The sequence below is a fragment of the Antrostomus carolinensis genome, unplaced genomic scaffold, assembly GCF_000700745.2.
Source record: "Antrostomus carolinensis isolate BGI_N321 unplaced genomic scaffold, ASM70074v2 scaffold3128, whole genome shotgun sequence".
NCBI lineage: Eukaryota > Metazoa > Chordata > Aves > Caprimulgiformes > Caprimulgidae > Antrostomus > Antrostomus carolinensis.
In genome coordinates, this window is record NW_010333614.1 from 44,017 (window position 1) to 68,389 (window position 24,373).

At 35.9% G+C, this 24,373-nt stretch overlaps 1 protein-coding gene across 1 annotated transcript in view; it reads left to right on the plus strand.

Moving 5' to 3' along the window:
- Positions 1 to 24,373, plus strand: part of KCNH8 (potassium voltage-gated channel subfamily H member 8) — a gene marked incomplete at its 5' end in the record, with an annotated part of 99,752 nt that overhangs the window by 33,165 nt on the left and 42,214 nt on the right. The window contains 2 exons of the mRNA XM_010173913.1: positions 18,788 to 18,985; positions 23,725 to 23,924. Coding sequence (XP_010172215.1) covers positions 18,788 to 18,985; positions 23,725 to 23,924 — 398 coding nt within the window. The remainder of the gene's footprint in view (positions 1 to 18,787; positions 18,986 to 23,724; positions 23,925 to 24,373) is intronic.

The following is a 24,373-nucleotide window of genomic DNA, read 5'->3' on the forward strand; positions in this document are numbered from 1 at the left end:
TCAGGTATAATTTGTGTAATTGTCTCAAAAAAAAATTCCTTCCTGTTCACCAGAAATTCAGCTGCAACTTTTTTTAACCTACCCACAGTAACACTTACAACATTCTGACTATGGAGGAGTGATCAAAGCAGAATTAAATAAAAACCCAAACAAACAAACTAACTAACAAGAAACCACACACAATTTTATAGAAAATAAAGTGTGTATGTTTACTTTGGGAGAAGCTTTAAAATCAGGTCTGTAAAGGGTATTCTTGAGGTATTTAAATCTTTATTTCAATAAAATACCTCCACTCTCATATCAGGTTTTTACTAATTTTCTATTAATTTTGTAATTTACAGCACTTCCGAAAATAAGAATTCAATCATGAATGAACCACTGTACTTTCCCATACTCTGTAATATAAAACTTTCCCACACGCACTTTGTTCATCACACATTTGCAGTCAGAGCCTTTAAAGGGACTTAGATACCTGACTCCCAGTGAAGGATTTACAACCTGAATTAGCTCTCAGGGCAATGAGTGGCAGTTTTAGGTGCAGAATGAGGTGCACAGCATCTGAATGGAACCAGTAGGAAGTGCTGAAAACAGGGTTGTGCCTTCAGGCCCTTTCACTTGGGTTTTATATGTCTTACATTGGGCTGCAGGGAAGTTGTAAGCTGTTTTCAGAAGTGCTGAAGGGCGTGTCTGTACCACATAATGGAATTTAACTTAGAAATAGGACTGATTCAAACTAGGAAATCTAGCAGTGCTGAGCTTCCTGAAAGTTGACCTGTGTTTGCTCAGTGTTGCACTTGTGCTAGTAAGGATTGCCCCTTTCTGCAGCAGTTCATGCATGCCTCTCATCCCGCACAAGCAGCTTGGGGTTGTCTCCATCTAAAACGCAGATGTGAAGTAGCTTGTTCTGGTGAAAAACAAACCAGAAGCCATTGATTTCTTCTAGCCACAGAAGGAGAGAGAGGTATTGTTACTGAACTTCACTTTTCTTCTGAATAGGGTTCAGGCACTAGAACTAGTGTCTAAGGGATGGAAGATTTAAGTGCAAGGGCAATCTCTTTGAAAGCACCATATCCTGGTGTATGAGTTATTTCACTCAGTGTTCTTCCTGGACAGCTCTCTTCCTTGAGTTCTGGTCGGTTTTTTCCTTCCCAAACTGATGTGATTTCAACAGAGGAATGACCAATACCTGAGTCTCCACCCAGAGCCTCCAGTGTACAGGTGAAGCTAGAGATGAAGGCTTGGACTCTCCAAGGCTGAACAGAATGCAGATCTGAAGTCTTTCATGCTCCATTTTACCAGTGAGGTGTTAGGTGAAATTACAATTCACATGCTCCTTCTTTTGTAATTAAATTGGCTAGAGCTATACAGTGGTGGGTGAGACAGGAAGAACAAGATTTCACAACTACCTTCCCAGTTGAGTCCTTCAGGGGATTTAGATGCAGGGACAAGGTGCTGGAAGAATCCCCACTAGATGCAGATAGGAGAGATGCTCTGAGTGTCTTAATCATGCAAAGATGGTGGCATTTCTGGCCTGATGCAGAAGTTGGCTGATATGGACTATCCAAAATGTAGGTGTCTAATGTCTTAGATGCAAACTTTAGGTTATACTCTTGAGCTTGGGTTCCTAAATTCTGTCCAAGTTCTTTGTGGCCCCCAGATAGCTTCAGTCTTGTCAGAATTTTGCAAGTCAGCATCAAGCTGGAATATCCATTAAGAGAGTCATTACCTTGTTACTCTCTTGAGTTTCAACAGCTTGGGAAGTTTTCAGTGGCAGGAAAATTTTTCCAAGCTTGTGCTAAGAAACCTGAGGCAGTCGTCATTAGTTTTCTTAAGCAATCAAGCAATTTTACCAGGAATTCTGAAGGTACAGATTTAAGCATATCCTTGACAATAGATACTTGTGGTATTGGTATATTTATTCAGGTTAAAACTCAAACTGTCCTCTTTTCAGAAGAAAGACTATTTTTAGGTATGTGTATCTGCTAGTTCTTCCTCAAATAACATATGTTAGTGAACTAATACAAGTTTCTGGTGCTCTTGGACCCAGCATAACCATGGAGTGAGTAACAGTAGAAGTCATATTGAAAAAAATCAATGTCATTACTCTCATTCTTGGTCAAATAATAGATAATTTGTTAAAGCAATAATTAGTTAGCTCTTGACTCTCAGCATTTTCATATTATACTAATCCTCATAATGTACTGTAGAAGCAGGTAAATATTCATGTATCATGAAGTTTTTGCAAAGCAATTTAATGACTTAAATACCTAGATATAACAAAAGAGTTGGTATCAAAGTTGAGATAGAGGCTTGTTTTTTTATTTTTCTTTTTTATATACAAATTGTCTTAACCATTAATGATCCCAGTTCATTCCAGCTCTCTGTATAACATTTCTTTCTGTTAAAGAATTAACACTTTTGTTTTTGAATATGACTTGAGCAGTTTTTACCAAATCCAAACATTCAAAAACCAGAACAAAAAGAAGTATGAAAAATAATGAGATTTTTAAAATGTGTAATTGTCAGTCTGCTTTTGGACACTCTGATAGTCCTATTTTCAACATATTCTAAGCAACATTGGCAACCAGGAATTTAATTTGTAAAAATTACGAAAAATGAGATTTTGTGTGATCACAAATCTCCAGATAATATTACTGTCAAGTAAATCAGCTAACAAAAGATGCGCAGTAAAACTATAGTGTTAAGTAATTATCAGTTTTTGGATCCAGGTGATGTAAGTGTTTGGTACATGCAAGTAAATGTACTTACTTCTGCACTCCAGACCTACCTTCTGGAGTTTGAGTCTGGACCTATGACAAAACAACTTCTAGTAATTTCAACAAGTGTTCAGCTTATTAAGAGCTAGCAATAACGAACTACAACTGGAGCTTTGGGAAAGATTGCAGTTTGCACCTGCTCTCACGTTAACAGGCAGGTAGCAAGGTTCAGCCCGGGTCCCCAGTGCTCCCTGGTCCATTTTGATCACATCCATCAAGGGTGGGAATAACAATCCAGTTCATTTTATTGCAATTATAGAACTCTTCACTGCCAGAAAGAGTGCTTGTAAATTTCTAAGGATTTTGTCCATGAGATCTGCATTCTACTATAAAATATTGGTCTAGTCTAACTGTTCCAAGCACACACATCCATCAGGTTAGAACTGGCAAGTGTAGATTTATGAGTCCTTGAGGGAGAAGAAGAAACTTCATGCTGACTAAATTGCAAAGGACATAATTCACTAGCCATGATCAATTCTTCATTTCAATCTGTCATCTCTGTACCTGAATGTTTGATTTTAATGTCTTTCAATCTTCTTCATTATGATTTTTATTATTGTTATTCTTAATTTTTTATTACTTTGTTACTATGATTCCTTCTATTTTTTTAATAGGTGACTTTAAGAAAAAGAATTTTAAAATATAGTTGCATCATGCATGAGCGCTGACATCTCCAATTTAGTAAAATGAGTTATAATGCTCTGTTGACCTGGGGTATCTGTATTGAAGGTCAGTTGTTTTGTGGATTATACATAATTCTATACTCACCTGTCTATTTTTTACTCTGAGGTGGGGGAAAGTGAATTAATCTGGCTGAAAAATCACTTCTAATTAATATATGAAGGAAATGGTTGATGGCTACCACTCTTGTGAAGTATTTTGGGGCATCAGTCTCTGAGAGACTCAGCCAACTAGTTTGGGTTATTTCTTGCAGCACTTAGATGAAATAATTAGTCTCCGAACTGCCATACACAAATAATAAATAGGAATAAACTAGATGACCAAAACAAGATCATTACTTTGAAGCTATGAAACTTTTCAAAGCACTCATCTTACAAATAATTACAAACAGCATCTATTACACTGTACATTCTTTGGAAAAGACAAGGATGTACCACAGTGCTGAAGCATTTCACAGTGATTAAATATTCTAAGGCAGTTTAAACAGAAATTTTAAACCCCAGGAGAATACCTTACACTAGAAAGCTTTTAAATATTTGCAATGCTTTTGAATGCTTTGAGTTTTTCTCTGAAGTAAAAGTAACACTTTTATTGTACGCACATGTACATTTTCCATGAATTAATGTTTGAGGTTCACAATTTCTAGCCTTGTAAGAACTAAAATAGATACATTCATTAAAATAATGAAAAAATTATAGTCAATAAATGTACTTAGTTTTTTCAAAATAACTAAAAAACATTTCTTTAAAGGCTGCTGGATACCTTACCTGAACGGTTAAAACAATTCTGGTGTAGAATACTATATATGAGGCCCAATTTGGAGAAGCTTATAGTGTGAAAAATTTATGAAATAAATTTTTTTCTTGTAGGTGATTGGGCTACACTTTTAAATTAGTGTAACTAGTGAAGAAAAGTTCATCTAGTTTTTTAAAAGGAAATCCTATTTGATGATAACCATAGTTATGCAAAATTTCTAGTACAATATGAGCAGAGACATATTTTTTCAATCGTTTTCTAGTCTGTTAGAATAGACACAGAGAAACTTAACTACTAAAAGGGGGTTTTATATGCTCAGCTGTAATCACCTGGACATGTGCTGGAAGTGTGAGTGGAAACCTGTCTGTACATGGTGAAGACCTACACTTGCAAATGAAGGTCTCATAAAGGCTTATCTGAAAACCTGGTCCTGCTTTTCTCTCTACTCTATATGTAAAACATACTTTACAAAGAAAGATTTTCTTTATTAACGTCCCTCATTGCAGACTTGTATATACCAGACCTTGTCAGAATTTAAAATATACATTTAAATTTTAATATAACTATACAAATTAATTTTGTGGAAATAATTCAATTTTTCATTTGAAAACTTAAAGCACTATTTTTATGATGGAGCTGTGTCAAACCAAAATATCATTTGTTGAATTGAACCAAAACATTTCCCTTGTGTTTAGTTTAACATTAATTTGTATTTCAGCTGCTTTGGGCTTTAGGAGGTTTTATTCTGTTGTTCTTTCCTGCTGTTCTCTTCTACAGGCTCAGTTCCTTGACTAAACTCTATTTTCTTTTACACACTGTACTTTACTTTGCTTTCTGATTGAACCATTTTAGCAATTACAAAATACCCCACGACTGAGATACTGCATTGGATTTGCAGCCCAGAAAAAAATGGGGATCAAAGTACTTTGTTAAAGGGAGTGGGAGATTTTTAGGTAGTTATTAATACATTTCCAAGGTTTTGTGCCTAAAACAAAAATTTTGGACAATTTTTAATTGAAAAGTAAAAATCTGATGTGTGGATGAAGCCCCTGAGATTTGACAAAGCTGAAAATGTCCTGCTGCGTGTAACCGCAGATTACCTACATATCGCTCATTAATTCCACAAAGCAGTTTTTAACTCAGTGGAAAAGCTGTATCTGGACCAATTTGTGCAAGCATAATAGAAATTCTCAGTGCCACACATTGGTGGAAAATCTGTTCAATGTACACCCCACAAAAGGGAATAGCCCCAAGATGTAAAATAACACCGTGACCTTTCCACGTGGCTTCTGTAACAGAAATACCATAGAGTATAATTTACTGAAAGTTACAAATATAGTAGCAAAAATCTTGCTTTGTCAATCAGAAATTACAACAGACTCTATAATCCTTTCCTGCTGTACTTCGAATCATGGAAATATTGGCTGGAGAGAAGCTCTGGGGTTTATTTAGTCCAGCCAGCTAGCTCAAACAAGGTTATCACCAGCACTAAGTTGGGTCAGAAACAGCTTGCTCCATCCAGGTCCTGGAGAGGCCTCCATCTCTTTGGGTAGCTTGTTCTAGGGTTACACTACCCTCCTTGGAGACGTTTGTACCAGTTTGCTAAAACATTAGTGTCTATTACACATTGGTGTGATAGAATGTTTCGTTAGGATTTCATAGAATCATAGAATGGTCTGGGTTGGAAGGGATCTTAGAGATCATCTAGTTCCAACCCCCATGCCATCAGCAGGGACACTTTCCACTAGACCAGGTTGCTCAAAGCCTCATCCCACTTGGTTTTGAACACTTCTAGACAGGGGGCATCCACAACTTCCTTGGGCAGCCTGTTCCAGTGTCTGACCACCCTTACAGTAAAGAACTTCTTTCTAATATCTAATCTAAACCTACCCTCTTCCAGTTTAAAGCCATTTCCCCTTGTTCTATCACTACCTGCCCTTGTAAAAAGTCCCTCCCCAGCTTTCCTGTAGCCCCTTCAGGTACTGGAAGACCACTATAAGATCTCCCTGGAGCCTTCTTTTTTCCAGGCTTAACAGCCCCAACTCTCTCAGCCTGTCCTCATAGGAGGATATTTTACATTTCTCAGAAATTACTACGTCTAGTTTCAAAGCTCATGGTTTGGCTGTTGAAATTACAATTTCTCAATCTAGTTTAAACCTGCAATGCCTTTGCTATGTATTTTGAAATTGTTTCAGCAGCTGCTTCAATATTTGATTGGAATGCTTCTTTCAGCCCCATCACATACGTAGAGATCCTACAGTGTTAGAATGCCTACTGCATTCCACAGACATCCCATAATGACTAAAATTGCTTTTCTCCTCTTCTGTAGCACAAGCATGCCTTACATTTTTAATCTAGAAATCTCCTTTGTGTATATTCCTATTTTCTATTTATTTATTCTTTTCCCTGCCCTTTAACAGAGCAGGTGCTTGACAGAAGAAGGGTTTTCTTGCTAAAAGAACAGAAAAACATTTCCATATAAAAATTAAGACATTATTAAAAACTCTTCTTTCTAGACTTTCTTCCATTTTCATATACCTTGGAAAATATTCCTACTTCTTTTGTACTTTCAGGTGACAGTGCTTAAAGTTAAGTAGTAACTACTTTCAACCAAAGAAACCATTGTGGAGTTCTGAGAGTATGTCATGACTTTCTGCATTCTATAAATTTTTACACAAGCCAGATTCTGTAAGAATAATTACACCTAATTATTGTAAATAATTTTTCATTGTCAGATCTAAGATACTGTGGTGGTTTGGGTGGATTCACCCTTTTGACTTGCACCTTGGACAGATACCTAGTTAAAAATGCTAATGCTTAGAATTTCCTTATGCCAGGAACTTTAATAAGACCTGTCAGATGTGTAGACAAAGTTAAGATGTTTTATTTCAGAACTGCTGTCACTTTAAAAATGCAATGTGCTTTCCTATTAAGACACCAGCTTGCTTCTTTGCTTTTCATTCCTTTTTTACATCAAGCCTTCATTACATTGCAAATTCTTGTTTTGCTGCAAAGTTAAGATATAACTTGGAGTAAAAGATCCCCTCCCTTCACAAAAGCCCAATATATTTGGATCTCCATTGATTCAAAAGACACATAGAAAAATATAATATTGAAAAATGTTGTAGATTCAAGAATTAGAAAATTAAGACAAAGCAAGAGGATGTAAAGCTTTAATAATGTTTATCATATGGTTGCCATATTTTTTGCATATTTTGATAAGAATGGCTTAATTTTAATGGAATACATATTGATATATAGAGGAGGATACTTATTTCCTAAAAAAGACAGGAATGTAGTACACATGTAGTAGCTCAAGCCCCTTTTGTCATGATTTGGACTCCAAATATAAAATTGCAAAGCAGGTTTCTAACACTTTAGCTGACAGCATTAAAAAAAAGTCATTACCGTTCACTTTCCTGCAGCAACAACTGGGATCCTAGTTATGGGTCAAGACCCTCTTGTCTCCATTGCTGAATTAACACAGGATAAATAGGCTGCTCTTGCCCAAAAGGGTATTACACGCCAAATATAAGAAAAGCCCTAACAGATGGGTACACACTGATGGAGCACAAGGGAAGCAGAGGGCAGAGATAGATGTGCTCTTTGCAATGGATGGACTAGAAGCGCTAACTTTTCTAATACCAAGCTTAGTTGCAAATCATTTGATAGCCTGGAAAAGGACAGTAACAGCCAATTTGCTTAGGGAGAGGTAACATTAAATGCTGAGACTCTTTGTGAAGTGACAGTGTGACCATGTCTTTAAAGGAGATGATGTTCCAATTATTTATATACTTATAATGATATGCTTGCAATTTTATTTCTAAAATTAGCTATATGTTTAACTTGTATGTTTTACCTGTAATCTAAAAATTAAATTAACATTATACAATATTATAAAAAAGCAGTTAATTTACTTATATTACTAATTTCTTTTAGTTTAAAAACCATAAAATAATCTTGGGTTTCTTTTGAAGGGGGCACAAACCAGGATAAATTTAAAAAAACAACAAACAAACAAAAAATAATTATAAGGCATTTGTCTTCATTACAAATAAATTAATGGCATTAGAGCTGTTTATAAACTCTTCCTAGTAAAAATAAAAGGTTTAATTCAAATAATTAGCTATATATAGTACTTTGTATGTATTGCTTGCCAGAGTCATGGAAAGTTGATACTGAAAATATCCCTATGTTGTCCTTTCAATGAAATGAGGAAGAGAAAAAAACTTACTGATTTAAAAAAGCAAGAAGGACTTAAATATCCACATATCCAAATATAGCCATCTGACAAATTACTGTTGATCAGAGCTATACATGCTTATCACAGGGAAGAAGAATTTCCAGTACATTTCTTTTCTAAATTTACCTACTCCTTGATAAATGAGACTGAAGGAATTTATGACCTAGTTCTGCAAGAATGCAGGTGCATTTACCATTTATACCAGAGCTTCTGTGCATCAGTAAGTATAAATACTTAGACAGTTATAAAATATCAAGAGGAATATGTTTCTCGCAGATCTGCTGAGTTAGCTCTTAAAACTCTTATACATAGGACTTATATGTAATATAGTCAAATTTCTACCTTGGAATAAACATACCTCTGCTGTAAGGGAAATCTTTATTGTGTTATGAGACTGTTGCAAAGGTATATCGGAAGCTTCTTCCTCAATATGAACTAAAGAGCTATGCAGCTCTCTGGTTGGGTTAGACATCTACCGAGTACCAGTTGCATGTCTCAGAGATACAATCTGAAGCCTTATGTGGCAGCATTGGGCTGAAAGGGACAAGCCACCCAAAGCCTGGCCAGTCAGCCTGCAGGGCTGCCCCATCAGACAGGACAAAGTCAGCCATCCAGTTCCAGTTCCACATGGCAAATGATTCCAGAGGAAAAGTCCTCCAGTATTAACCTCTAAGGTCATGCAGAACAACAGCTAGTTTTTTGGATACTGTCTTGGAGATCCACTCAGAGGGACGTGTCTTCCCCCCCATATCACTCCCTTCTTTCAGCTCTCACCAGAATGTACTGTAGTTTTTGACATAAAATAACTTATCTGGAAGGAGATTTTTGCCATATAGTGAAGGAGAAATGTAAGTAGCTATTTCACATGAACTATCTACCATCTTACGAAATATCTGGGGCTCTGGCTGTGGACCTGTGTCTGGGCTGGTCCTCAGGCGCTTGTCCAGTCCTGTAGAAGAAAAAGTAAAAGAGCAAAACTTTACTTTTCAGACAAAAGAAGATAGGACTTCATCTAGAAATTTTAATGTGTAATGTTTGAACATAGGTTCTGACTAGAAACTAGGGTTTGAAATGCGTGCAGATGTTGGTCAGTCATGTACACTGTGTTTTGTGGAGTGTTTAGGTAGCACTTTGCATTAGGTGGAAGTGTTGCAGAACTCCACCCTGTTCTTACTTGTGACTAACCAAATATTTTTAAAATATATTTTTCCAACATTGTTTTCTAATAAAATGCTAGCATTACAAGTATTTCATGTCAGGCCTATTGATCTCTCACTTGCAAGCCATGAATGTGTCAAGGAGTGATCAACCAGAGAGACTTTGGAATTCGCATTGTAATCTATGCACCCTTAGTGCCTTCACTGGAGTGCATTACAAGCTTCTCATATGATAAAAAGTACCTCTTCTTGCATTTATGGCCTTCCAAAATGAAAATATGAATTATTTAACAGAATACACCTTGCTGATGACAAGAAATTAAATGCTCCCCACAAAGGAATTCTGTCTGTATGTCCAAGGGGGCATTAATTTTACCATGAGAATATAGAAACTTTATTTTCTTATTTTAAGCAGTGATTCTTGCAATTTAGAATTAAGTTTTGTCAGATAATTAAAGCTTAATTGTCGAGTTTTCAGCACTTCTGTGGGCTCAGCTGTGTTTTTGTTTTTATCAGCAACATTACAATTAGATCTTAGATTTTTTTCTTTTTTTAATCCCTTGATTGAGCACTTCCTCCTCCTGAAACTACTAAGTTCATTGAATATTTATTGCTCCATGAAAACTTCATTTTCAGTGAGCACAATGGGTCAATATCTTGTTATGACTTTGTTGAGTTGCATGAGTTAAAGCTCTACAAGATGTAATTATTTTTATGATAGCCATTAAGTATATATTCAATTAGAAATACAACAGCCAATTTATTTACAAAGATTATTAGTCAGTCTAACAAAAGAATTACATAGGATGCCATTTTTCAAATTAAATTAATTTTTTGTAGACCTGACAAAGGTTAGGCTTGTATCTAAAAATGCTCTAACCAAAGGGAGTATGTATTTAGTCTGGAAAACTCCAAGGGTTTTAAAAGACTTTAAACCATCTGCCTCAGTGTGTGCCTCTAGACAGTTAAAAACTTTCCCCAAGGATCTAGGGAAAGATATAGTTTCCTCTAGACCAGTGTCCAAGAAAAATAGTCAATGTATCTGCAAAGGGTACCTCATCATTTAAGGCAAGCATTAAAAAGGAAACAGATATGAAGGTAACCATTTAATTTACATGCCTTTGACTATGGAAGTTGGTGTATTTTGAGTATGTAAACTTCATAGAGCAGTGGGGCACACATGGAACTTCAATTTTTATCTTTGTTTTTCCTTTCTGACTGCACTGTGTCCAAGTTCCAACTTTCTCTGGACTGTGTTACAGGTACTCAAAAATCAGTGGTAGGATTCCCAAAGTCTGGCAGAAGATTACTGTTGCATCTGACATATGTTCAAATTATGATTTTTTTTTTATTTGATCCATAATAAAGAAATTAACTAGATGCAAAGATATGGCCCAGATCGCAGCATGTCTGTGCCTTGGATTTTGGCTCATGCCCATCTCTTACTTCATTTTTTTAATTTTGGAAGATCCTAAAATTTGCTGCTCATGAATCCTCATGTGTAATTTTGGAAAGATGATGTTGTCTCGTCAAGGTTTGTTTCAGAGAAATGCATGATTTTGTAACTCACAACTATTTTTCTTTCCATTTTAAAATATTATATTTCTTGTCATTGGCATTGTTTGTGAGCTCCCTAAAATATGATGTTAATGATTTTACATGGAGGTGTAAACGATATATATAGCACTTACATGAATTAAAGCTTTATTTTGGTTTGTACATTTGGCTTTAAAGAGGTGAGCATCTCAGATCTGAAGCATGAAATCTTCTCATAAAATTTGTCCTCTCCTCCCTAAAGATTTTATCTATTTACTAGAAAGAGACATAGAGTACTTGATAGAAAAGGAGTAATTTTTTCATCTTTGATTACGTATTAAAGGGAATTTTTTTTGTGGTTTTTACTGTCTATAATGCTAGTGTTCCTCAAGCAAAATTGTATAAACTTTTATATATATCTGTAGAAAATGTTCTGTAGATTCTGTAATGGTAATATCCACATGCCTCACTTCTGTTGGCACTTAAAAATCCACTGAGCCTAGAGGTTAAGTATAATCTACTTGTACAAGGTTAACATAATTAACTCTTCATTATCTGGATAAGATGATGCAATGAATGCATCAGAATGGTACCAAGGATTATAATCCAAACAAAGAAAAATGGGGGGCAACATTAAAATGGACAAAAATTTTATCTAAAACTATACATTTAGTTTGTCACAAAGGAAAGAGAAAGATGATGCTATGAACTACGGAGGGTAGATCCCTTTGTCATGCATTGATCTGAAGCACTAATCCCCATACATGCTGCACGCATGGCAGTTCCCAGGCAGCATGGCTGGTGTCTGGGCTCTGGTCCGGGGGTCATAGCAGACAGCCTTGATTGGCTTTGTGTGCCCCTACCACAAGGACTCCAGCCACAGGCAGTTGAGATAAAAATATGTTTCATATAATCCAAGTTAAATCTATTTCTTTTCTATGTCATTTCAAGAATTTTCCTCCACAAAATTTGACTGTGTGACTTTGACTGCAGTAGATGTTCCACTAGTTCTGTCACACTATCAGTCTCATCCATACCCATGTTAAGTGTCTTTCTAGTGTAAGAAAAAATATTATCATTAAATCCATCATAATAAAGAATATCCTCTCTTAAGGATCATACTTTACAATGCAAAAATAAGAAGACATTTTTAGAATAAATTATTTTGGGAATGACTTTAATATTTCTAAGCAGAGTTTCAGTGCTTGAGAAAAATGTTAATGTCTTTCCTTTATCATATTTGTTTTCATTCTCATTTTAGGTGTCTACTTTTTACAAGAAGCATGCTAGCAAAATAAAGACCAAAGGGAGTAGATTAAGCCAACAGTTCCTCATTGTTATGCAGCCGTTATGCTTACGTCTGTTGTACTAATATTGAAGTCTTTGTAGACAAAGTTTCATGCACTGACATTTAAACTTTACTTATCCTGAATGCTAGTTAACACTTTTCTTCAAATACAGCCTCTAGGCCAGAGCTGTTCCTTTGTAGCATGTACTTGTTGACATGCCATACAGATGCATCTCAGGTTTCCTCTTACAAATGTAACAGTTATTTATTGTCTTCATTTTGAGAAAAGCATAAATTCATGCCTTGTGATTTACTATTGTGCAACTCTACCATTTGGGCATACATGATGGAGCTGCATTTTTACAGTCTTAGAGCCTGCAGCTGTATGACACCTACAGCACTGTGGGTTTTTTCTAATTTTAGTTCATATTTTCTCTAATCTGTGTGAAAGAAAAGCCTGGTTCATGTTTCCCTTATGAGCTGGTGCAATAAAGCCTAAAGTTGTCCAGAAGCAGTGGTTGAGAGTAGGGTTGCTCCTGTTATCTCTGGGGGTCTTTAATCCTTAAACCATCTGCTCTGGTACCTGGGAGCCTCACCTAACATGAGAGGTAAAATTCCATCATAGATCAAACTTGTAAAAAACTGATCAGGTTTTGTGACAATGAAAGGATAACAGCAATGTTCCTCGGGATTAAGTAGTAGGAGTGGTGCTGTTTAGTATATTAATAGTAAAATGCAAATGTTTTAGAAGGAAAAAATTGCAGTTGTCAGAAACATTTTGGCTAGACACAGATAAAAAAGGATGTTGAGAAGAACTTGGATACTTTAAATGAGTAATCACCATGAGAATAAAGGCAATGATTATTCAATAATGCAGAGTCATGCACACTAGAAGTAAAATTATTTAGTCTTCTTATATACCTCAAAATTTTGAATGCATTGTATCAGTCAGAAACAACTAGAGAGTAGTGGTGCAAAATTCTTTAGAAGAAATCTTAAAAGTAAAGCTAATGTTTTAATGTCTAATGAATGATAATTTAAGGGCAGCTAGTGATAAAACAAGGGGTAATGGCTTTAAACTGAAAGAGGGGAGGTTTAGATTAGATATTAGGAGTAAATTCTTTACTCTGAGGGTGGTCAGACACTGGAACAGGTTGCCCAAGGAAGTTGTGGATGCCCCCTCCCTGGAAGTGTGTAAGGCCAGGTTGGATCAGACTCTGAGCAACCTGATCTAGTGGAAGGTGTCCGTGTTCATGGCAGGGGCATTGGAACTAGGTGATCTTTAAGGTCCCTTCCAACCTTAACCATTGTATGCTTCTGTGATAATTAGGGTTTAATAAGGTAGAATATATTCATTATACTGTTATATAAAATGATGGTATCATCTTATTTCAGATACAGTATTAGTTCTGGTCTCAAATGATCTTTAACTATGAAGAAGCATATTCTGAAGAAGCAAAATGGACAGTTGATGGAAGTGATTCAGACATGTAAAATTTGTCTTGCACAGAATGAAATCACAAGTGCTTTTACCTAAAAAGAGGGGAATTTTCTTGCTTGTTCTATTTTAGCAACTGTCTTGCCCTAAGTTTTATTTTTTGGAGGTTAATATTTCAAGGAAACAGAGTAGAGTTATAGGCTAAAATCTTGGCTTTGCTGACATCACTGGGACCTTGCAATGGTTTTCTCCTGTTTAAAATAAAAATATGAAATTATTTTTTGCAGACACGAGTATGTAGCTATGTAATCAAGGGTGGTGTGATGTTCCATGCAAACCTACAGCTTCTCGGTGCCTGACTAGATCTGAAGTGAGGAGCTATCAGCAGTGACCAAGGACTGCTGCAGTGGGAGCCAACACAGCTCTCAGGGCACATGGTGATTTTCATTTAAAAATGAATTCCAGTGATGAAGGATCTAATTTCTCTTCTAAAGTTTTTATTTCCTTAGTGACCCTAAACTGTTCACTGCAACACACATCAGTAAGCATAAAACATACAGACTTCTGTGTTTAAAGTTATAATCTATTTATATCAGAAGACTGTATGTGCTCCAGTTCACGGAGGGGTTTATTAATTATTATTTTTCACTGTTTGGTGAATTATTTTTACTTTTTGTCTTTTGTTCTCCAGTATTTGTTTGGTTTTGGATGGTTTTGGATGGTTTTGTATTGCCTGCTATTTCAAAAGCTATAGTTCTAGGTTTTGGAGAAGCATGAAGAATGTGCCATCTAATAACGCTATTGCCATCTTTTGTGTTCTCATTTAGACTTCCAGAGTTTTTCAGTTGAGCCAGAAAAATATAACTCAGTCTGAAACATAGCATATGCTTGACAGTCCTTTAGTTTACCCCAGCATTACTCATTACATATTCTCCTTCCCTGTTATCAGCATAACATTGCTTACTCTCTTTCCTTACTAGTGTGAAAGAGACAAATATGGTCTGGCCCTAAACGAGGTTTGAATACTGTTTAAATACAAAAAAAATGGTGATGTGTGGATAGACTTTTCTACCTTATCATTGCCCCTAGGAATACTTAAAGTCCCTGAATTTGATATGGAACCACAGCTGAGAGGAGGTGGGCCTTTGTCTCCCCTTTCTCTTCTAATATCATTACCACTGGTCTACTGGGGAACCGTTCCTGCTTTCAGGCACTCAGGGACGCTCTAAGAGGTATCGCTCATCCATACCTCTTTGCGCTTCCTGACACAGTAGTCCAGAAGAAACCAGAGAGTTTTCGGTTTACTTCTTAATTGGAAAAATTCTATAAAAGAGAATAAATGCTGTAGGAAATTAATGTATTAGAAAATGCAAATATTTTCTCTATTGTTGAAATGAAGTACCAGACAGCATTTTGTTCTGTTAAGTGTCTGGCATATAAGGAAAATCTAAGTAGTAGTATAGAATGAATCTGCAAATGACAGGGAGTGATGTACCTGCTCAAGGCAGTGCAAGCACCAAACTGAGGGAAGACTGAGTTTCTGGATGTCCAGTAAATAAGATAATGTGTTTTACCTCTGGTTATAAAGTATGTCATCTATGGATGCTTAAATGCTTGTTTATGTTTCTGATGATATTTGAGCACTTTCCCAGATACGGGTAAATGAAACTCAATACAGATTCTTCCAGCAATTTTCAAAGTAGCCTAATGGAGCTAGATATCCAATTCCTACTGACTTTTCCAATGGGACCTGATTACTTAAGTGCTCTTTTTCCCTTTGAAAAATCTTCCTCTTAATTATGCTAATTAGTGCTTAAAGATATTTTCAGAGTCACAGAGCTGTATCTATATTATGTTAATTCATAACCAGACAAGACTCATAATGTTAAATTCTAGGAAGGTCCCTATGACTATGAGGTATATTTATTTTTCTCTTCTTCCCTGAGGGCAGAAATTAATTACTCAAGCTTGCCAGAGAATCTGCTGAGAGCTGTTGCCTACAGGAACCAAAAAAAAGTAAAAGTGCTATTTCATGACTATTCCATTGGCCGATGAAAGTATATACAGCCAACAGTATCTTGTCTCTGCCCTCAAATGGGAAAAAATGTAGTGCTATCAACAAAAATCTGAGAAGTATAGTTGATCTGGAAGAACTTGCAGCATTTTATATACTTTAGCTGAAACCTCATCCTATATAATTTCTTCAAAAGATCCTGATTAGGATCATCTCTAACAGCTAAAATAGAAATGAGAAGTTGTAAACATGTCCTTATCTGCAAACCGGAGGAATATATTTATTGGGTTTTCATTTTCAGATATATATTTTCTGTTCCAAATCTCATGTTTCACCTCTAAAGACAGCTATTTAATTGTTTTTCTTTATATAGTGGGCATTTTTTAGCATTAACAATTGCTAATAATTGCTAACTGCTGCTCTTGTAGCTCAGTGATAAGCCATTCATTTTACTGATTAAGATCATTTGTTTGACCCTCAGTTATGCCACAGAACTGGGCACAGAATGCTGAGCTTGTCTCAAATACTGGTGTTCTGGCCAGAAGTGATCGTTAGCAACTGTAAAATGCTAGTATTGTATTTGGTATTTTGCAGTAGAATTATATTAGAAATATTCTAGAGACTTCTACAGTTTGGTACAAGGTAGGCATTTATTTTTGTACCTTACCTCTACTAGCAGTAATGCATCTTTTAGAAACAAAGATGTTTCAGTAGGGTTGGATTTTTTGCTTGATAACCTTGAACATAAAATGTGCTGTAAAGAAGAAACTGGTTCACATATAACTATCAAGTAAAGGATGGAGTCATCCACCTTTTCTGGATAACAATGAGAATGTATTTGTCAGAGAGTGAGTTCCATAATGTTTCATATAAAGTTACAATAGGTAATTCATTTTTTGTTGTTTTGTTTGATAGCTGAAACTGAGTTGGAGAAACCTGCAATCAGGTACAATATGATCACCAGGAACAATGAATGTGAAGTTCATTCAGATAACAAAAGGCAGAAAAATGGGAATACAGAGGCCAAAAATCAGTGGCTTTTAGAACACTTCCAGGAAAGAGATTTTTCTCCTCAGTCATTATTTCAGTTCTCACACATCAGTTACAGTTATTTTAAATAACTTAATTTCTTTCAGTCTTGCAGTCCTTCATATGCACTAGAATACTTTCATAACCTGACATTGAAATTTATGATTGTATTTTTTACATTAGGTTAGATAGGTTTTTTTAACTCTATCTACTCTCTACCAGGGATTTTCTTAGGTTTTTATTCTTTATTGTTTAATGTGTGGGATTACATTCCCTAACATGAACACAGGAATGAAATCTGCTGTACAATGGGCCATATTATTGTTGGGGAAATGTAATGTAATCTCAGAAAAACAGTAAGGCACAGAGAGATAACTGGTATCAGTTGTTAGGCTTTTTTTTTTTTTTTAGTTTTGCTTTTCTTTAATAATTAGGACACATGAATATAAAATAGCCTCATATGATTAATACTTTCTATCAAGGCAAATCAGGGAGATTTTAGTATGCTTTCTTGTGTGTTGGCAAGGTAAACCAGCCCATTCGGTACTGTCATGACAATGCAAAGCATTTTCATTTATGCTTTTGGTTAAATTCACTGGCCTGCATAGAGTGGGTCGACAGGGTCGTGACTAGACCTTAGGCTGTCATCACCCAGCCCTTCTGGCTTAGCCTTCTCTGTAGGAGAGCATGCAAGAGAGTATGGAGTTGAGGGTGGTAGCAGCCATGGCTCTGCAAGTCTGCTGTAGGATGTAAATTCTTACAGAAGTTTTCCCCAACTTAATTTGAAGTACTGGGACAGACATTTTAAATCTACCCCCTACTTTTGCAGATATTCTGTGCAAGGAGATTACCCCCAGTTCATACTTGTATTCATCCAAAATGAAGAACTGGGTGCTGACTGAAGTAGAGAGAGAATAAGCTTCAGAAAGTGATTCAAGTTTGTCAGGTTTCAGCTTACAACAGGGGGACCACCAACTAATTCTTCTGAAATAGAACTCTGCCTGCCAGGAATATTTTGTTTTGGTGGTTCTCCCTGAATATCGAGGAAAGATCTCTCAAGCAAACTGCTTGACAGGCAAAACTAGGCACTCAATTTGATTTTTTTTTTTTTTTCCCATCTTGATTTTTGTGAAGCATTGTGTTTATGCAATTCATTCAGGTTGTTTGTTTTCCTTTTCCAAAAGAGGAAGTGTATGCTTTGTCCTGGTTTGCTGCTTTGGGGTTTGTTTGTTGGTTTGTTGTTGTTTTTTACATATCTATGAGGCAGTAGCTAATTCTACTTTCTCTAGCCCACTTAGACTCATTTAGCAAAATATAAGGAAAGATTAAATGAACAATTTAGAAAATACTTATGAAGCATTCTGAAAATTAATTATGGCTTGTAAGTTATGTTCAGTTGTTTGAATCATTTTACTGTAAAAAGAAACATCTAAAAAGTTCTAAATATGTAGTTATTATTATAACAATTCAGTCTTAGAATCTCAAAAAGCTTTCCAAGCATTAATTAATGGAATCAAATCTATGATGCATTCTTGCTGCAGTGTTATTAGTTGATGATTTTTTTTTCTTTTCAGTGCCTTAATGGATTTTGTGAATTATCTAATTAGACCTATAATATGGAATTCAAAAACACTTGATTTCCATATAGAAATACAGTTTTTATCATAATAAATCATGCATAAAAATAAATACTCCAGAGACAAAATACTTAATGTGCTATATACATTCCTATAGTTTAATGTTCTTTTTATTCTTGGAATTGTGTGAAGAAATAAATAATAAACAATTTTTTTTTTTTTTTCTCCAGTATTTGTAGGTTTTGCATTGTCAGTATACCTTAATAGTTCTTTTTATGCTTTGTTTTTCAGGTTGGCTTCATGAGCTAGGAAAACGTATTGAGTCTCCTTACTATGAGAATAATACACTAGGAGGCCCGTCAATCAGAAGTGCCTATATAGCTGCCCTATATTTCACCCTCAGCAGCCTCACCAGTGTTGGGTTTGGAAATGTTTCAGCCAATACTGATGCTGAAAAGATCTTCTCCATTTGCACAATGCTGATTGGGGGTAGGTACCAACACTAAGCATCATGTAAAACGTTTTAGGGGATTAGGGACAGGTAAAATATGAGCTGAAAGTCTGCTAATTTTCTTAAAAAAAAAAACACAGCACAGAAAGTTTAATTTAAAATGGCAAAAGAACGGAAATAACTTCGGTGGGCTTACATTAGATAAAATCTCTTAAGCAGACATATTTCTAACCTTTTGATCACTTATGGCAACAAAAGTTCAGTCCCCACAGCAGCCCTGGGAATGATGGTGAGGGGAGGTAGGCAGCCCACCCATGAATCCAGCTGCAAGCTGGTGCGTATCCTCATCTGAAGGACCAGCCCAGAGAGAAGGCAGTTGAAACAAGACAGAGGTAGAAGGACTGTTTGATGAGCCATAAGTGACTATGATAAACAAAAAGCAGTTTAATTATTGCTAAGTAAATTTTAGAACATCGCTGATTCAGATTAGAATCAAAATGTAATGTTTTTGTCATATTTGAGTCTGTCAGTAGTATTTTTATTTATGTTGGTTACCTAGTCACACTGTTGGGGAAAGCCATGTGCTCATTTATGGTCAGCTTCTTTCTGCTGAGGCACCCGGGCACAACCAGTGAGCTGGTGGCACCTGCAGACCTTGGTAAGCCAAGGCCACTAGAGAAGGTACCTGCAGTTCTCTCTTTACCTTCATCTTCCTACCCCCAAAAAATCAGCTGTGATATTTCATAGTATGTACATCATAGGACTCAAAGACGTCACAGTGGGTGGGAAGGGTAAAAGCAAATCACCCCTAGAGGACTGCCCCCCCTCATTTTTTTTCTGCTTGCCTAATTGTTCTCAAAATACTAGTAGGTAATCCTCCAGGGCTAGTCAGTAAGGTATTAGTTGTCAGCTTTACAGCATAAATATTCCTGGGCAAAAATAAATTGGCAACCTGACACTTGAAAGCCAGTAAACACCGTGAATGACCCATAAACTATGTATTTGCAGCATCGAGTGGAATAAAACATGTTCAGTGAATTATTGTCATTTTTCCAAGTCCTGAAAATGAGTGGCAGTAATATAATGAATCACCCAAGAACACCATCATTTTGATTTTGACAATGTCACAAAACCACATGCAGCTCATTAATTGCTTTTGCTGGTAGCATAAAATTATAGTTTTATAGTACAATGTGGTCTCTGTGTTTTGGGGCTTTCACTACGCAAAATCTGTTGGAATGAAAGGAGTTTTCATTTCTACCAAGAAATCAAGAAATGTCCTGTGTAAGGCAACAATGAATATTTAATTCACTTTGACATGGTAGAGCTTTCTCAGACTTAACAGATTAGAATATAAAAGTATCCTATATTTTTATTTAGTCCAGTTGTGGCAATTTCTTTTTCAGTTCTCATATTATTGAGCAGTAGAACTAATATGCCATGCCCTGAATAAATTGTAAAGGACTAGTCAACTGAATGTAGTAAGAGGGAACTGAAAGGCAGAGTTATTCACAGGCAAGCAGGTAGAAGAATGACTTTACATCTGTGAGGGTCCAGTGAACAAGATATACGAAGGTAAGAAAGCAGAGCAGGTTGAGCAGGTTGGTTTGCAGATAGTTTCTTGAGGAATTTTACTTTAGATGCTGTTTAAGAAAATCAGCAGAGCAAGGAAACTTGAAGAAGGAGTTAGTATCATACAGCACAGACTGGTGAGCACACTTCAGAAAAATCTATTAGGAATAAAGTACTAGTGCATATACTTAAGTGCATAATACTTTTTCACTTCTTAAAACATATTTTGATGTATAGTTTTGACTGATATTTAATTTTAACATTCCCTAGGTGAAAGCGATATCTTGAGAAAAATTGATGTAAGCTTTTTACAGTTTTTTAGATTAAGCCATTAGTTTATGAAATTTCAGATGTAATAAATAGCGTGATTTACTTTATCAGTAGTTCACCTGTATCTCTTTAATGTGTGTCACTGCAAACTGGAAGAATTAATTAATTGCAACCTTGAAAACTGACTCCAGAATAAAAAAGAAGTGTTAACAGATAAATAACTTATAACATCCTAATTTGAATTTTACCTGCCTTTTGGTATTAATTTTTTTTTTTTGCATTAATTTGAAGTTACAATTTCAGACAAGTAATACTGTAAGGATAAGACATTCTATACCTTATTTCTTCTTAAAGTTGGAAAGAAAAGTTACTTATTAAAATTTAACTAAAATTCCTAAGAAACCCAGCATCTGTAAAATATTAATCAGGTCTGTTCTCCTGCAGACGACCATAGCTGTCTTGTATTCTCCATATTTATTGAGCAAAGAATGTGCAGTTTTGTATTTATGAGACTGGAGCCCATTCTAGTAGCTCCAGTCCTTTCTGGGATCAGAGGTTTTCTTCTGTTCCTTAAGCAACAAAAATGGAGTTTAGAATATACATTAAAATCAAGGCCACTTTATGAAATAGAATTCCTACAAGTTTTTAACTTGTCCTACTTGCTTTTAGAGAGTGGATTAATAGAAATCAGGGTGGGTCTGTGATTATTTGATAAAGAAATCTAATGTGTATCACAGCCAGGAAATACAATAGCTTGTATTTCCTGCAGGAGCTGTGGCCATGGAGAGCCCAGGCAAGAGCAGGTTGTCCCTGAAGGACTGCAGCCCACGGAAGGGCCGGTGTTGCATTGCTCTTCCCTGCTGCATGCCACAGTTTACTCTTGTGTGTTGAATACCTGTGAAAAATCAGTGATGACCAGTTACTGTAGAGACCATGATGTATCCAGTGGACACAGGTTGTGAAGTCTCCTTCTCTGGAGATGTTCAAAACCCATCTGGATGCAATCTTGTGCAACCTGCTCCAGATGCACCTGCTTTGGCAGGGGGGTTGGACTAGATGATCTCCAGAGGCCCTTTCCAATCCCTATCATTCTGTGAATCTGAATTTGTGAATTAGTAGCAGTTGCCTTCCAATATACATACGCAAAGACAGATTTTTCCCCTAGTAATAAAATCCGTGGTGTTATTTGTGCCTATAATAACATCATGGAGATCTCAACACTGTCCAGCTCCTAACCTTGGAGCCTGTGCATATATCACACATGATTTTTACATATGCATCCATACACCACTTAATTCTTTATCCCTACCCACTTCTTAAACTGGTTATAGCATCCTTAAAGTGGCTACACTATTTCTTTAGCCTGTTTAGCTATTTCTGGCTGAATTTTTCCAGCTCTAGCTGCCCTATTTCTATTATAATATCCTGTATCTACCATTACACTAGTCTCTCACATTTTGTTGCCCAAGCTTCTGACATTAATAACTTAACAATCACTGCACTATCAGGAACAACACGTAGTTGATCTATCTGATTATTCTTAGAAATTTCCAGTTATGCTTATTTTCTTTCTAATATTCATATCTGTTCTTTTTCTTTCTGCCCTGCTTTTCATTTATCTTCCTTTACTAATGGACATATATTGACTTCATCATATCATTGGATCACCTTTACAAGAATATACACCTTGAAACTACATCACAGCGCAGTACTTTATCTGTTTTCCTGCACTCCCTTCACAATAGAGACACAGATACTGTTATTTGTATCCTTTGTGTTTTTGTCAGCGTGTAAAAATTTTCAGCACTCCAAACTAAAGAATTTTCTTCCTGTTTCTACCACATAAAAGTATTATTAACTACCAAAATACATCTTTTCCTCCTCCTGTTTCTCCGTATCTCTCCTCACTCACACTGGACTTCTGTAAATTGCCATACAAGGTCAACATCTTGTTTGTCTTTTTTATAAACCAATTCTTTTGTCACTCTGAGGAGTCTGTCTGCTTTCTTTCAAGCACTATGAAGATATATGTCCCTAAAGAGTAAAAATCAAGCTCTTAATACTTTTTTCAATAAACAATTTGTAAATGCGTTATGTTATATACCTCAGATCAATACCACATGACAGACAATCTGGCAGTGATTTTTTCCACTGATAATCAGCAAGCACACTTCTGCACAGACAAATCCTGACAAACTGTATCTGTAAGCATTTCTTCAATTTTGCTTCTGGTCTTTTTATTCCCCGGCTAGCCTCTAATTGCAGAAAAACTCCAAGAAGTCAGAACTTTCTGATAAACAATTTCACACTATATTTGACTTTCTCGAGCAACATAAGAAATCAGATTGTCAGTTTGAATGTATCTTTTTATTTTAACATGAGTTTCTGCCTTATAATGTTTTTTTTTCTTTTTTGTTGACATTTTATTCCCCAGAATATGATATAACTCTAAATGTTATCTGCAATCTCATTCCACTACACATAGTCCCCATTAATAATTTTTATTTATATGAGTTCTCTGAAAACTATTACATTACATGTAGCTGTTAACTGACCATTTGATTCCTTTTTTCATAATGATTAATAGTTTCTCATTATTCACTGAGCATGGCTGCCTGCATGTGTTCATCTGTTTTCCTTTTTTCTTAGTTTGAACTTAATTTGGCTTGGACATTCTTTTGCTGAGTACCCTGACTAGATAACATCAGATGTGTTTTCACCCTGTTCCATGACTGTGTCTGCTAGTGACACAAAAAATGGAAACAAATAATCGTATGAATACTACTGTACACTACTCATGGAGTCTCATATTCAAAAACTTTATTATATCTCTCGAGCAGTAAACTGGTTTTCTGTGAAGAACCTGTTTGTTTTCTGTGTTACTTTAATGATCAACAAGTCATTCCACGTTGCACATCATTTCTGTCCTCCCTAGCTCTGATGCATGCCTTGGTGTTTGGCAATGTGACTGCCATAATTCAGAGGATGTACTCCAGATGGTCCCTTTATCACACCAGAACCAAGGATCTGAAGGACTTTATACGGGTTCATCATCTGCCACAGCAGCTAAAGCAAAGGATGCTTGAATATTTCCAAACCACGTGGTCTGTCAATAACGGAATTGATTCCAATGAGGTAACCAAAGGAGGGAGGTTTTGTGTTTTATGGTTTTGACTATGGACTTAGGCTCGAGGGGGGTAGGGGGAAGGGTGGTGTTGATGGTAATTTTCCATTTGTGAAGCTGCATTTTGTGTGAAGTTACCTATAAAAAAGGACATGCCTAAAAATAAAGCTAGGTTATGCCAGAAGGAGGGTATGCTATTGAAAAAAAAAACTGGTTTAGAACATCATCTCATATATTAAAAATTCAAAGTCCTCCATAATTCTGAAATGTTGAAGAGGCATTCATCAGAAACCTTTTGGATGATGCCAGCAGAAACACCCCAGGGAGAAGTTTTGCCTTTCAACAAACAAAATATCTACTGGGTTTTTAATGTGTTGTTTTGGGGTTTTTTTAAGGAGAGACTTCTTTACTGCTCTTTCCTCCCTCCTTAATTTTCTTTTATTCTTTGCAATACTGTAAA